The sequence below is a fragment of the Natator depressus genome, chromosome 2 (genome assembly GCF_965152275.1).
Source record: "Natator depressus isolate rNatDep1 chromosome 2, rNatDep2.hap1, whole genome shotgun sequence".
Taxonomy (NCBI): domain Eukaryota; kingdom Metazoa; phylum Chordata; order Testudines; family Cheloniidae; genus Natator; species Natator depressus.
The window spans coordinates 18,028,697-18,044,798 of record NC_134235.1 but is presented as its reverse complement, the minus strand read 5'-3'; the positions used below and the strand labels follow the sequence as shown (position 1 = coordinate 18,044,798).

Here is a 16,102-nt window from a genome sequence, read left to right as displayed (position 1 = left end):
AAAGCTGTATTTTTCTATGGTTGCAATATTCTACTTACATTTCTAATGTACATATCGTTGTAGAATGTAGCTACCAGTATTTCAGTATAATATTGGTATCAGCTACCTGCCAGAGACATTATTCTTCTATCTTCCCCAGTCCTCCGTTCTACCTCCCTTCTAAGGAACCTCCTTATGATACAAAAGCAGCAGCTATCAAGCACTATTAACTCAGTAGCTCAACGATGATTTATAACTCTTAATTGTCCTCAAGCTCAGACAAGGGAAAATGACTGACCTATAATTCTGCTGCTCTGAAGAGATCATTCCAAAAGGATTCTTACGCTGAGTCTTTGCTTCCTGGCACAAATCTGGGAAAACTACCAAAGCTCTGAAGATTTTTGGCACCGATGGGTAAAAGGATAAAGCATGAACCAGGACACCCTATTGACAGTTGTGTCAATCGCTCAGCTTAATTGCCAACCAATAAGGGGATGGTTTGTGCATCGCCCTATTACCATTGTCCTTAGGGTCAGAAATTTTAAGATCTTTGGTAATTCCACAAGTCTCATGCTATGAAGCTGAGATCCAAGAGTAAGACTGCTGGAGGATTACATCTTCCTTAATCACTGCCTGAGCACGACTCACTTCCAAGTAAGTAGCTTACAAAAACAGTGATGCTAAGCAATTTCCATTCCATTGAAATACGGATCTGGAGAGAGTGCAACAACATCAGCAGTTCAAATCCCACAATGGGGCTTGAACTGCTGAAACTGAGTGCAGACAACACACAACAGTGACGGATGAGACTCAGAACACTTGCTCTTTTAAACTAGGGTTGAAGGCTGATCTACATATTGCTTAGAAAGTTAATCTGCACTCTAAAAACTTTTTAAAAATGTTATTTTGCTTGAAATAAGACATTTGGTGACATTCATGTAAATTAAGATACCTGGTGATCCACAATCACAACAGACTTCATTTCCGGGTAATCTCTGTATATCATCAATAATGGCTTTTGTTAGATCCTCTAAACTGTTTTCCCCTGTGCTCTGCTCTCCGCGGAATGCCATGTTTAATGCTTCTTCTTTACTGTTAGTCAATACTGATATCCATCTAGTATAAAATGAAGGGTTTTTATGAAGATTGTTTTACAAATACAACTTTACCTATAAACTATAGCAAGTTTGCAGGTGAAAGAACAGGGTAGATGTGGAGGGGAGGGAGTATACTGTGAGAGAGACTGAAAAGTTAAAAAAAAAAAGCAGAAGTAAAACAAAAATGAGAGGAGGAACAAAGTAAAACAAGGGAAAACGATTTTTAAATTGCTCATCAAAAAGGGTTTGAATTAATGTACTGCAACAATGTGTGCCATCATATATAATTCCTGGTTTCTGAAGTGGGTTAAAGCCTGGGAGTGGATAGAGACTAAGGGCCAGATTTGGAATTTAGGTTCCTAGGCACTTTTTAAAATATCACTAGACACTTATCTGCATCTTTAGATACCTAAATTCTTTAAAAAATCTGGCCCTGAGTCTTTTGCTATAATAGCCCATATACAAGGACTATGAAGGCCAAATAGATGGGACAGGTCAGGAGTAAAAATGGGACAGGATTTTAGAAAGGAGGAGAAAGATGAGAATAGAGAGTAATGGAGTAACAGTAGTGGCCAACATTAAGATTATAACTGGTAATGTGATCTTACAGATATCAATCTGCAACTCAGTCAAGTTAAAACAAATCAACAAAGAGTTAAAAGTTGTTTCAGGTACTATATCTGTGCTGAGTCTACCCACTGATTTTTAAGGTTTATACAACAACATTTCCCTATTTTTAAAAGTGTATTTCTCTCACTTCCTGTTGTGTGAAAGTCCCAAACTAAGAGGGGCCATTGACTGACAGATTTTACAAGGGATTTAGAAAAAATGGCTACACACTAAGTGCTGTCTAATATATCAAATTAGCAAGCTGAAAAAACAAATCAAAATAAGAACAAAAAACAGGTTTTTTTCCCTCCAATCCCTTTCAGCTACAGTAATTGTTTGTTACTTGGAGCTAAAGCAGATAAAATAGCACACTTCTATCTAAAAATGCTCAAGCTCTTCTTAACCAATTTCCTGCTTAGATATTTCAACTTTCTATACTCAATGTGTGATTTTTTTTTGTTTTTGTTTTGTTTTGTTTTTTTGCAGTGTGCTGTAATGTCTAGGTTCAACTGAATGGATTGATGATGAAACTTTAGACTTAATTTCATAGTCTCTAGCGTGCAAATACTAACATATGTGAGTAACTTTAGAGACATAAGTAGTTTAATGGGGAACTCATACAAATAAAGTTACATCATAAATGTTTGCAGAATCAGGGCCTGAATTTGTATTTGCACTCACATATGCACTTTTTTGTTTTGTGATTAATGCGCAAAAGATGAATCTGGGAACAAATGGTCTTTTCCAAAAAACTTGCAAAGGAAGGTTAGTAAAAGCCAGTTTAACATGCCCCCTTCCCCTCCCACCCCTGAGAAATGTAAGCATTTCCAATATTTTCCCTCTATAGTTCTGTGTACAGAAAACAATACATGTGCTACACATAATCTGAATTTGTAAAGTAAAATATATAAACACACTCTAGGTGGCAGTCATTTGCAATTTTGCTAATGAAGACCAGTTTGTGAAAACAAAACAAAAAGGAAGTATTCTTGGCTTCTGATATTAGCATAATCCAGATAAATGTAGGTAATGTACAAGCTGAAATATCTGTTCATTTAGAAATTGGCAACTGGCTTAAAGAACTCGTCAGCAGCTACAGTTATTATGGTTCCAATTTAATTGCAATTACGATAAATAGAAATTAACATCGAATGTCAGATATACAATAGCAATTTAAAAAGCAACTTTCAATCACTATTAGAAGGAATGAAAATTAGATGAAAAATTGGATGTGTGAGCAGACCAGAGGTTTGATTAGTGTTTCAAGCATTCTTTTATTTACTACAGTTACATACAGCAATAACAATTCTCTTTTTATTCCTTTTAGCCAAGGAAATGAAAAATTCCATATAACTGCATATCACCTGATGCAATCTCTGAAAAATTTAGAGCACAAAGCATCATACTGTGTGCTGTAGCTAGAGATTATCAGCAGGGCTAATTTAACACAAACATTCATCCCATTTATAAAACACAATTGATCATTAATACTCCAAAATGGCAGAAATATATTATATACATTATTCACTGCAGAACCTCTTCCCCCAAACCCTCAAAACAGTAAAATGGCATTTTAACCCAATATGACATTACCAGGTGTCCTATGGTTCTCTCTCTATTTTAATTATAGCTTTGTTGTTTTGTACAGTTTCTGTTTGAAGTACACAGAATGCTTCTGCTTCACTGTATGAAGCCACTGGACTCAATGTAATATGCAAAGATGATCAGATATAAATTTGTAGTGTTAATGAAAACCGGTTGCACAGTTGTCCAATTGTATTACAGACCAGGGTTCTGCAATCTCCACCTCAATTAAGTAGTTGCCCAGTTTTCCATGCTGTTCTCTTCCTCAGATGTCTAGATATTGGACAGCTTTCTGTTTTCTCCTAGGACTCCCTTATTGCCCACAGGTTTCTGTCATTGTTCTGTTTTGGGGGCTGTGTGCTGAGCCAAGTAGCCTGCTAGGCTAGGCTGAGAACTTGCTAATGAGGTTCTAGTTTGCTATCTTTGATTCCTAATCCCTTTAGAATCCCTTGACAAGATGGCAGGGCTAATTGAGGGAGAACAGGAGTTTAAAAAAAACAGCTTCTAAGCAACTAGAGGAGCTAGTGAACAGGGAAGTTTTGCAAGGGAGTTGCGAGAGGGACTGTTGGACCCAGATACACCTAATAAAAATACTCTAAACTTAGTACAATAACCACCATCCCCACCCACACAATAAAATAAAATAAACAAATCCTGCAAGACTAAAAATAATACACGCAGGGTCTAGCAGTATAGTGAGGGGCTATCCATTCTTTTGCACTGAATGCAGCACGTAGGACTACATACCTGTACATTCAGTGCAGGCCTTCAGAGACAGACTACTGGCTCTTTAGACCAGAGTAGCTGAACTGGAGATGCTAAAGGAGACAGAGAAGTATCTAGAGAAGATTTTCAGGGACACAGTAGCATGGTCCTACCCCCAACCTGATAGCCTTTCTGCTGTTAAGGAAGACAAAAGTCTCAAGGAAGGAGAACGTCAAGCTAGAGCAGAGGAAAACAATCCCATAATTGGGACCCTCCTTCCAGATAATGTCCTGGTATCTTCTCGCACTGAGGATACCTTTCCGGGTGAGGGGACCCCAGTTATTAGGAAGAGACGAGTAATAGTAATGGAGGTTTTAATTATTAGAAATATTGACAGTTGGGCTTGTGATGATTGGGAGACTGGCTCAGTGAATTGTCTGCAGAATGCGAAGGTTGTGGACCTCTCGAGACATCTAGATAGACTTATGTGCAGTGCTGGGGAGAAATTGGTGCTCATAGAACATGCAGGTAGAAATGACATAGGGAAAGGCAGGAGAGAGGTCCCGGAGGCCAAATTTAGATTAAAATCCAGCATCTCTATGGTAGCATTATCTGAAATGCTTCCAGTTCCACACGCAGGTCCAGAAAGACAGGCAGAACTACAGAGTCTCAATGCATGGATGAGATGATGTTATTGGGAGGAGGGATTTAGGTTTATTATGAACTAGGGAACCTTTTGGGAAAGGAGGATCCTATATAGGAAGGATGGGCTCCGCTTAAACCAAAATGGAACCAGATTGCTGGCATGAAAAATTAAAAAGGTATTAGAGGAGTTTTTAAACTAAGGGCTCGGGGAAAGCAGACAGGTGCAGAGAAGCACATGGTTTGGACAGAGAAGCACACAGTTTCTTAGGGGAAAATTTATTCAAGGGGATACTCTATGTCCTAATAAAGAAGAGAGAATATAAGTTGAGAAAGTACAGATAAGAACTGAAGAGAAACTCTGAAATGAAAAAGAGTCCCACTCAATTACATCATATGAAGCCAGACAACTAAATATTGACAAATTTTATAAGTGCTTGTGTACCAATGCAAGAAGTCTAAATACTAAGATGGATGAACTTGATTGCCTGTGTCAAGGTTCCTTCCCCACTCTGAACTCTAGGGTACAGATGTGGGGACCTGCATGAAAACCTCCTAAGCTTACTTTTACCAGCTTAGGTTAAAACTTCCCCAAGGTACAAACTATTTTACCTTTTGCCCTTGGACTTTATTGCTGCCACCACCAAACGTCTAACAGGGATATAACTGGGAAAGAGCCCGTTTGGAAACGTCTTCCCTCCCCAAAATTCTCCCAAACCTTACACCCCCCTTCCTGGGGAAGGTTTGATAAAAATCCTCACCAATTTGCATAGGTGAACACAGACGCAAACCCTTGGATCTTAAGAACAATGAAAAAGCATTCAGATTCTTAGAAGAAGAATTTTAATGGAAGAAAAAGTAAAAAGAATCACCTCTGTAAAATCAGGATGGTAAATACCTTACAGGGTAATTAGATTCAAAACATAGAGAATCCCTCTAGGCAAAACCTTAAGTTACAAAAAGACACAAAAACAGGAATCTACATTCCATTCAGCACAGCTTATTTTCTCAGCCATTTAAAAAAATCAGAATCTAACGCATATCTAGCTAGATTACTTACTAAGTTCTAAGACTCCATTCCCTTTCTGTTCCCGGCAAAAGCATCACACAGACAGAGAGAGAGGCTTTGTTTCTCCCTCCCCCCAGCTTTTGAAAGTATCTTGTCTCCTCATTGGTCATTTTGGTCAGGTGTCAGCGAGGTTATCCTAGCTTCTTAACCCTTTACAGGTGAAAGGGTTTTTCTTCTGGCCAGGAGGGATTTTAAAGGTGTTTACCTTCCCTTTATATTTATGGCAGCCTGGTATTAAGTGAGGCTATTGATATAATAGGCATTAAAGAAAGTTGGTGGAAAGATGATAATGGGACATAGTAACAACAGGAAAAGGAATACTTGTGGCACCTTAGAGACTAACCAATTTATTTGAGCATAAGCTTTTGTGAGTTACAGCTCACGTCAGCTGTAGCTCACGAAAGCTTATGCTCAAATAAATTGGTTAGTCTCTAAGGTGCCACAAGTACTCCTTTTCTTTTTGCGAATACAGACTAACACGGCTGCTACTCAGTAACAACAGGGTACAAAATACATAGGAATGACAGGAGTAGGTAGCGCTATTGGGGGAGCGAAGGAAAGGAAACAGAGTCAAATATAGTAAAAATCTTAAATGAATCAAACTGAATTACAGAATCTCTATGGATAGAAATTTCATGCTTGAATAATAATACATAACAATAATAAAGCGGTAGGACTATACTATCAACCACCTGACCAGGATGGTGACTGTGACTGTGAAATGGTCAGAGAGATTAGAGAGGCTACAAAAATAGAAAATTCAATAATAATGGGGGATTTCAACTACCCTCATATTGACTGGTTACATGTCACCTCAGGACCAGAGACAGAGATACAACTAGCATCAATAACTACTTCTTGGAGCAGATACCCCTGGAATACACAAGGGGAGAGGCAATTCTTGATTTAGTTCTAAGTGAAGCACAGGATCTGATCCGTGAGGTGCATATAGCCAAAGAAGTTACTCACCTTGTGCAGTAACAATGGTTCTTTGAGATGCGTCCCCCTGTGTTGGGGCTCCACTGTATGGGTCCCTGTGCTGCTGATAAGAGAACTTCAGTAGCAGTGTCCGCTAGCGCCCCCACCCCCACGGTCTCTCCACGGCTATGAAGCTAGGCAGTGCGTGCAGGCTAACCCCCCTCAGTTCTTTCTCTACCGCAGAGTCATTGACAAGAACTCCAAAGTAGATGGGACAAGGGTAGGTTGTCCTATCCCTGCTCTGGATCAGTAGCATGAACATTTCTTGTTCAGGTAAGTGGCAAACAAGTCTGTGGTCAGCATCCCCCATCTCCTGAATAGATTGTGAAGCACTACTGGGTATAGCTCCTATTCATGGTTGTGTGGGAATTTGCAATTGAGACTGTCCGCCATCAAGTTTTGTGTATCTGGGAGGTAGACCGCTGACAGCATGGGAGATACACCAGTTTCATAGTCTCAACACTTCTGCAGAGAGGGAGGGAGACTGGGCTCCATCTTGTCGATTTATGTAGAACATAAAGGCAATGTTGTCTGTTAGGACTTTCATGGGTGACCGTCTGATTAATGGGAGGAAATGGGCGCAGGCATCCTGACCACCCTTAGCTCAAGGAGGTTGATGTGGAGGGATATCTCCATGGAAGATCACTTCCCTTGTGTCGTAAGGCTGTTTAGATGTGCGTCCCACCCTATGAGGGATGCGTTGGTGGTGAGAAGCAACAAGGGAGGATTCTTCAGAAAGGGGATCCCTTTGCTAATATTGGCTGGGTCTTTCCACCAGTCTAAGGAGGTTTTTACCCTGGTGGCCAGTGACAGGGCTCTGCCTAGAATGTCCCTCTTTGGTCTATAAACCAAGCTGAATCATATCCGAAGGCACCGCATGTGGAGTCTGCCGTGTGGTATTACTGCTGAGCCAGCTGCCATATGCCCCAAGAGTTGTAGGCAGTCTGGCTGATATTTGTGGACTGTTTTGGACAGTCTCTGTAAGTGTAGCCAGAAAGAGTAATCTGTGCTGGTCAAGGTTGGCGCCTATAAACTCCAGGTGCTGTACTAGAGTGAGGGTTGATTTCTGGCCGTTGATCTGTAGCCCAGCTCTGTAAACAAGTGCATTCTTGATTTGGTGACTTGGTGAGCCTCTTGGAGAGACCAGGCTCTGAGGAGGCAATCATTCAGGTAAGGGTAAATCATGATCCCTTGGCAGCGTAAACAGGTGGCAACTACTGAGAAAATCTTGGAAAATACTCTCAGGGCCAAAGATAACCTGAAGGGGACTACCCTGTGTTGGTAGTGATCTTGTCCCAGGGTCAATCTGAGAAATTGCCTGTGATTTGGTATGACCGATGTGAAAATATGCATCCTGGAGGTCAAAGGCTTAAAATCAGTCTCCCTGTTCCAGTGCTGGAATGATCATCGTTAGTGACCATCTTGAATTTCACAGCTTTGACAAACTTGTTGAGTGCACTGAGGTCTAATATGGGTCTCCAGCCCCCTTCCTCTTGGGTATTAGAAAATACCAAGAGTAGAACCTCTGACTTGTAGATGTTGAGGTACTGGTTCTATGGCTCCTAACTGGAGGAGACTGTCTACCTCTTGTAATAAACTCTCGTGAGAAGGGTCCCTGAAGAGGGACAGGAAAGGCTGTTGTGGAGGGGGCAGGGAGACAAAATGGACAGAGTACCCACGGTGAACAATCTCTAGGACCCATAAGACTGATGTCATATGCTTGCAGGTGCTGCAGAATGCTGCCAGATGGTGGCCAAAAGGGTGGGTAGTGATGGTAGGTTGTAGCAGTTGTGGGGAGTGAACTATCGGCACCTCAACCAACACTGGTGTTTAGACGGGGAAAGCTGGGACGAGGAACATTGCTGACCAGATGGTTTACATCTGGAGAATTTAGTTTTCTTTCTCTGTGGCTCGTAGTATCATTGAGCTGGGCACTGGGAAGTTTATGGTTTATGCTGGAGCTGTGGACTAAATCTTCTCTTTTGTCCCAGCACATAAATGCCCAGCATATGAAGAGTGGTTCAAGAATCCTTCAGTGTGTGAAGGGAGGCACTGGTTTTCTCCACAAAGAGCTTAGTGTCCTCAAAGTGAAGATCTTCAATGGCTGCCTGCACCTCCTTCAGGAAACCTGACAGGTGGAGCCAAGAGTCACATTGCATCACCACCATGGAGATGGATCTGGCTGCAGTATCAGCCGCATTGAGGGCAGACTGTAGCATTGTCTTTACCACTAGCTGCCCTTCTTGGATAATGGCCTTAAATTGTTTGTGATGTGACTCGGGCAGCTACTCAATAAAATTGTTCAGTTTTGAGTAATTTGTGCAATCATATTTCACTGTAAGCACTTGGTAGTTGGCAATTTGAAACTGAAGCATGGCCAAGGAGTACACCCTCCTGCTTCCAGTCCCTATTGTAGGGAGTGGGCCTCATATGGTGTTGACGGCCATGAGAATTGATGGAGTTGGGTGGAGAGTGGGAGAAGAGGAACTCTTTCTGTAGGCCAGGATGTACTACTTTTTGTTTGCTTGCTTGCTTGCAAGTCGGTGTGACCAATGCTGGGGTCTGCCATATGGTTCTTGTGGGTCGAGAAGGGCCTCATTGACAGGGAGGGCTATTATTAAGGATGAAGTGGAAGATGTCCAGGAACTTGTGGTGTGTGTCCATGACTTCCTCCAGAGGTATCTGGAGAGAGTCAGCCACTCTCTTTGCGAGGTCTTGGAAGAGGCGAAAATCATCTGCCAGGGATGGTGGGGGAGGCATGACAGCCTCATCTGGGGAGGAGAAGAATATAGTTTTTGGGGTTGCCTCTCCCTTGACATTACCCTTGCACTCCTCCAAGATTCCTTCTGGGGGCTCCGAAGCTCTGGACATCGCAGCAGAGGAAGGATGTCTTGGGGGGCTTCTGGGTGGGACTAGAAGCCCGAGAGGGATGGGGGTGGTATGCAGCCCAGGGATCCCAGTATGGCCACTGGGGTGGCAGTGGCATGGAGTCTGGTGGTGGTGCCCATGGATGGCCATACTAGGATGGTGGCAGTGGGGACATATAAGGATATGCCTGGAGGACCTGCTGGTATCGGGCACTGTAGGGGGCTTGAGATGAGTACTGAGATATCTCTGGTCCGCTATCTGAGTCCACACTGCAGAGCAGGGGAGCATGGGAAGGCAGCGGGAAAAACTCCCATGTCAAGCGGAGACCCGGTGCAGAGGTCTGGTGCCAAGGAGAGACTCTGGTACATCAGCTAAACGGAGGTCCCTCGAGTGCCAGAATTCCAGTGGTGCTGACTGGCTCGGTGCGACGAACGGTGATGGGGGGTGGGGAGATATTCTCTGGACTGGCTGTTCAGGTACTGGAAGAGGCATCGGTACAGATGGGACATGGCCTACCAGTGGTGCCTTGGACTGTTTACTCCGGTCTTCTCCTGAGGTGCTGTTGACTTGGTGCCCATGCCCACTGGGTCTGTGGGTGCATCAATGGTACCTGCCACCGTAGTCTTCCTTGAGCCATGGGTACCAGGTTTGGCCTGTCTCGGTGCTGATGGTACTGAGGATACTGAGTATGACAGGGATCGTTTGTGGCTTGCTCATGGCTCACTGTGGGGACTTCCCGCTCTCTTTTTCAACTTATGAGAAGGGTTGGTGGCTGATTTCTTCAAACCATAGCCCTTTAATGTTGAGGGCTGTGGGGAAGACTCACGTCTGTGTGGAGACTGTTGGTGTGTGTCCAGAGAAGGTCTCAGAGCTACCTCCATGAATATAATCTTCTGCCTTAGCTCTCTGTCCTTGTGAGACCAAGATCTAAGCTACTGGCAAAGAGTGCACTTTTAAACGTGTCCTTTCCTGAGGCAATGAATGTACCATGAGTGCGTCTGCGATGAAGATAGCCTCATTGCAGGACTTCTTGAAGCCTGGAGAACTGGGCATGCCCCATTTGGGGGGGAAGGGACCCCAATAAGAAGTGTGGGAAGAAAGAAATTAAATTCTATCTATATCTCTCTACATATAAGTATAGATATATTTTAGAATATAAGGAAAAAAATAAAAGACACTAGACTACCACTAAAAACTAGGCTCTAGGCTACAAAGAAAGCATGAGGTAATAGTTGCTAATGGACTGCTAATAGCTCTGTCTCTAGCCAGGAGCGGTAGAGAAGGAACTGACGGGCATTAGTCCGCGTCCATTGACTAGCCTCGTGGCAGGGCATAAAGATCTCTGATCAGCAGCACAGGAATCCAAGTACACCTACAGTGGAACTCTCATACAGTGAAGCGCCCACAGGGACACTACTTGAAGAACCACTTGGTAATACCAACCATAAAGTAATTAAATTTAACATCCTTGGGAGGAGGGGAATACCAAAGGAACCCACCACAGTAGCCTTTAACTTCAAAAAGGGGAACCACACAAAGATGAGGAAGCTAGTTAAATGGAAATTAAAAGGAACAGTAACAAGAGTGAAATGCCTGTAAGCTGCAGGGAGACTAATTAAAAACACCATAGTAGAGGATCAAACTAATGGTATACCCCCAGCACCCTCCCCCAAAAAACCTCAAGAGGACCAAAAAAACAATGCCACCATGACTAAACAACAGACTAAAAGAAATAGAGGCAAAAAGGCATCCTTTAAAAATTGGAAGTCAAATCCTACTGAGGAAAAGAGAAAGGAGCATAAACGTTGGCAAATCAAGTGTAAAAATATAATTAGTGGGCCAAAAAAAGAATCGGAAGAGCAACTAGCAAAAGACACAAAAACAAACAGCAAAAACTAACAGGAAGACTACCAAACGATCAGTGGGGATACTGGATGATCGAAGTGCTAAAGTAGCACTCCAGGAAGACAACGCCTTTGCAGGGAAGCTAGATGAATTCTTTGCCTTGGTCTTCACTGAAGAGGATGTAAGGGAGATTCCCACATTGGCACCATTCCTTTTAGGTGACAAATCTGAGGAACTGTCCCAGATTGAGATGTCAATAGAGGAGGTTTTGGAATAAATTGGTAAATTAAATCGTTGCCCTAAACAGATATCCAAGAGTTCTGAAGAAATTCAAATATGAAATTGTGGAACTACTAACTGGTATCACTTAAATCAGCCTCTCTACCAGATGACTGGATGATAGCTAATTGTAATGTTAATTTTAAGAAGGCTCCAGAGGCAATACTGGCAATTACAGGCCAGTAAGCCAAACTTCAGTACCAGGCAAATGGCTGAAACTAGTAAAGAACAGAATTATGAGACGCACTCATGGAGAATATTCAACGCAGCTTTGTAAAGTGAAATCATGTGTGTCAGAATTCTTTCATGGTGTCAGCAAACGTGGACAAGGGTGATCCAGTGGATATAGTGTCTTAGACTTTCAGAAAGCTCACCAAAGGTTCTTAAGAGAAATAAGGAGTGATGAGATAAGAGGGAAGGTCCTCTCATGAGGCAGTAATATGTTAAAAGATAAGGCAGGAATAAATGGTCAGTTTTCACAATGGAGAGAGGTGAATAGCAGGGTCCCCAAGGGATCTGTACTGGGAGCAGTGCTATTCAACATATACCTAAATTATCTGAAGAAAAGGGGTGAACAGTGAGGTGACAAAATTTGCAAACGATAAAAAATTACTCAAGATAGTTAAGTTCAAACCTGACTGCAAAGAGTTACAAAGGGATCTCACAAAACTGGGTGACTGGAGAACAAAATGGCAAATGAAATTCAGTTGATTAGTGCAAAGTAATGCACATTGGAAAACAATCCCAACTATGCATATAAAACGATGGTGTCTAAATTAGCTGTTACCACTGAAGAAAGAAATCTTAGCGTTATCGAGGATGGTTCTCTGAAAACATCCGCTCAGTGTGCAGTGGCAGTCAAAAAAGCTAACAGAATGTTAGGAACCATTAGGAAAGGGTTTCATTATAAGAAAATATCATAATGCCACTATATAAATCCATGATATGCCCACACCTTGAACACTGCCTGCAAATCTGGTTGTCCCATCACAAAAAAGATATTAGACTTGGAAACAGCTGTATCACCGATCAAATTCACAAAATTACACAGACATATCTAATGCTATTTGGGTCACTTATAAGTACTTGTCCAAAACACACAGCACTTGAATAAGCAGAACTACAGGAATGTGTTGTAGTTTTTAGTGGTTTGTATTTCCAAAACAGGCAATATGTCATTAGTTTTCATCAATTTACTACCTCTAAATCCAGTAAACTTCTCAAGTCTATTTGTAGGGCTAATAAGTTCCATTTAGCAACAACAATATTAAAAAAATACCCCAGAACAAATTCATTCTCTCAGCTACTGAAGTTGAACCGTATTCCTTTATTTTGATAAAACGTACTGAAGCTTACAGGAAATAAAATCATTGTGGGATCTCAAACTAGTCTGACAAAATAATCAGAGGGGAAAATATACGCAGTAACAAATAACTACTTTAAATGACTGGGTCTCAAAATACAAAGACTAATAAAGAAAATGAAATATATTATAGCTTGATCTTTCAAATAAACAAATATAGTAAAAGCTAATTTATGGCAAATATTTCAAGATCAATTGTGCATCCAAGACATTGCTGACTAAATATTTTAAATGGCATTATTTTCTTCTCACCCAACAAATGAAGGGAAAATAACATGGTGCTTCCCAAACAGACAATGTGCAAAGTCAGCTGTAAACATGACAGAACCATCACCTTTCACAACCTGCAGGACTGGCCTAAAGCTTTGAAGGATTCCATGTGCAACATGAGGCTCCTTCCCTGCTCACTCCCTGTCTGTGACTGGGCCCTAAACCACTGCTTCCCCATGTCATCTACTTCTCCACCTGCCAATCAGCTGTAAAGGCTTCTCAAATGCATACAAGACAGCAAGCGTACAAGAAGCAATCTGGTGTTAAACTAGAATACAGGTGAGCAGGTAAGGAATAGTGAAGCTGAAAGGAGGGAGGCAGGCAGGCACCAGACCTCAATCTGGGCATTCCACCAGCAGCTTTCTTACGGGAATTGTCAGGTGGCAGTGGAGTGCAATGTTCTACAGCAGTGGTTCTCAACCAGGGGTACGCGTACCCCTGGGGGTATGCAGAGATCTTCCAGGGGGTACATCAACTCATCTAGATATTTGCCTAGTTTTATAACATGCAACATAAGAAGCACTAGCAAAGTCAGTACAAACTACATTTCATACAGACAGTGACCTGTTTATATTTCTTTATATACTATACACTGAAATGTAGAGTTCAATATTTATATTCCAATTTATTTATTTTATAATTATATGGTAAAAATGAGAAAGTAAGAAATTTTTCAGTAACAGTGTGCTGTGACACTTCTGCATTTTTACGTCTGATTTCGTAATCAAGTAGCTTTTATGTGAGGTGAAACTTGGGGCTATGCAAGACAAATCAGACTCCTGAAAGGGGTACAGTAATCTGGAAAGGTTTGAGAGCCACTGTTCTACACAACCACACTGCTACCAAAGCCCTATGGCTACCAAAAGCAATACGCAAAAGACAAACAGAGGGATGTGAATCAGAGAACTCTAGAAAGTTCTAGAGAGTTCTGCACTGGCAGGTAGATGGATAAGTCTAATGAAACAGTCTATGGGGGCAAGTAACTGCATTAATAAAGTAACTAATGTAAATGATTAGATTCCAAAGTATAGTAAGACTCAAAGAGAAGGTGTTTTCTGTCTCCCATTTCCAGTACCGTACTCTTACATCTAAAGTGGCAGATATATGGTTTTTTCGGCTGTGAAAAAGGTGAGATAGGGTACAGATAATTATTCTACTGTCTCTTCCCCTCCCCCCCTTTCTCATGGAGTTTTTGTGGGCGTCAAACCTTTTGTAACCTTTACCACTCTTCACTCTGATGAATGGCAGTTTTCACTTACGACTTTCAGCATAACAAAAAAATCTAGGGAACAAAGGCATATAGTGTTTTTCCACTAATTGAACAAAAGTAGTTTTGCCAGTGACACATGTTTTGCATATTTCTAGAGACAGATTTAAAAATATCTTGATGACCGTGTAAACATCCTTACGCTATATACTCTTGTTCATCCTCCGCCTGAAAGTGGTATGTTCTGTTATCTGAAATACAAACAAAAATCTTTCTAATGTTGAACACACCTGACAGAGCTGAAATTAATTTTAAGATGCCAAAACAGCATTTGTTACCAAAATATATTCAGCAAGTAAGGACATATGTTAACGTAAGTCAGTAAACCTATGACAGCTCTTTTTTCAGTTACTAACTTTTTAATAAAGCAACAGAATTGTTGACAGTATAAGTCATTTGTATCAAATGAGGGTCTGGTGACAGATATTGTTAATGTAATACCGAAGAGGTGAGGCAGTATACTTTTTGAGTTACATTAAGTTCACTTTTTTTTGTGTGTACAGCCAGCATATTTTATGCCACGTCTTAGTCAATTTGTTGAAAACAGACACCCTTGTTTTTTTAGAATGCATAGAAAAACACTATATGGGGCATATTCTGCCTTGTAAAATCCCTTTTGAAGTAAAAGGAGTTGCACAAGACAAAATTAGGGCAAAATTAACCCAAAATAGGTACATTTTGTTTGGAAAAAAATAAAATCAACACAAAGAAAATGTTATTGTTTTTATCACCATCAAAATTAACTTCAATGATTAAGGCTAGGATTTAGTCATGGGTATTTTTAGTAAAAGTCATGGACAGGTCACGGACAAAAACAAAAATTCAGGCCCCTGATCTGTCCATGATTTATACTATACCCTGACTAAATCTTGGGGCAGCTGCTGCTGCGGAGGGTGCACCCCAGGGGACTGCTGCTGTATGGAGCATGCCCCAGGGGGCCGCTGCTGGGGAGAGTGGGGGCAGGTGCACACCTGCTCCAGCCGCCCCGGGGACTACTACTTGGGCTGGTGCGGATGGCTGTGGGGCCGCCTGAGTGGCTGGCTGTAGAGTCGCTCCAGCAGCGGCTGGTGTGGCTGTCCCCAGGGCCACCTGAGTAGCTGGCCCTGGAGCCAGCTGCTTCAGCGGCCCTGGGGTCAGCCACACTGGCCTCTGTAGAAGTCAAGGAGGTCACAGAAAGTCAGGGATCTGTGACTGCCGTGACAAACACAGAGCCCTATCTATGACACAACGCAAGATAGACAGGCACAGGTATTACTAAATGGTTAAAGGCTATCTTTTATGAAGGAGATGAAACTGAAGTTCCACACACAGTACAGGGGGTATTTTGAACAAGTACTGATAGACTGTTAAAATTGCAGAATAATTACCTGACTGAATCTAAGCAAACATGTTCACGCATAGTTGCTACTCTTCATAACAGTTAATTTTGTGCACAGTGCATCTTATGGTTTGCAACACATACACAGTATAGATATTAGAAAACTTTCCATAAGAAGATGTATATAGTCTTGGTCCTTGAGTCAAAATCAGAGCTGGATCCAAATATC

The 16,102-nt window shown here is 41.7% G+C and overlaps 1 protein-coding gene across 3 annotated transcripts in view; it reads right to left on the bottom strand.

Moving 5' to 3' along the window:
- Positions 1-16,102, bottom strand: part of ASAP1 (ArfGAP with SH3 domain, ankyrin repeat and PH domain 1) — a 370,981-nt gene that overhangs the window by 75,230 nt on the left and 279,649 nt on the right. For all 3 annotated transcript variants that reach the window (XM_074943850.1, XM_074943849.1, XM_074943852.1), the window contains 2 exons: positions 14,698-14,746; positions 932-1,095 (listed from right to left, as the gene is read on the bottom strand). In XM_074943850.1, coding sequence (XP_074799951.1) covers positions 932-1,095; positions 14,698-14,746 — 213 coding nt within the window. The remainder of the gene's footprint in view (positions 1-931; positions 1,096-14,697; positions 14,747-16,102) is intronic.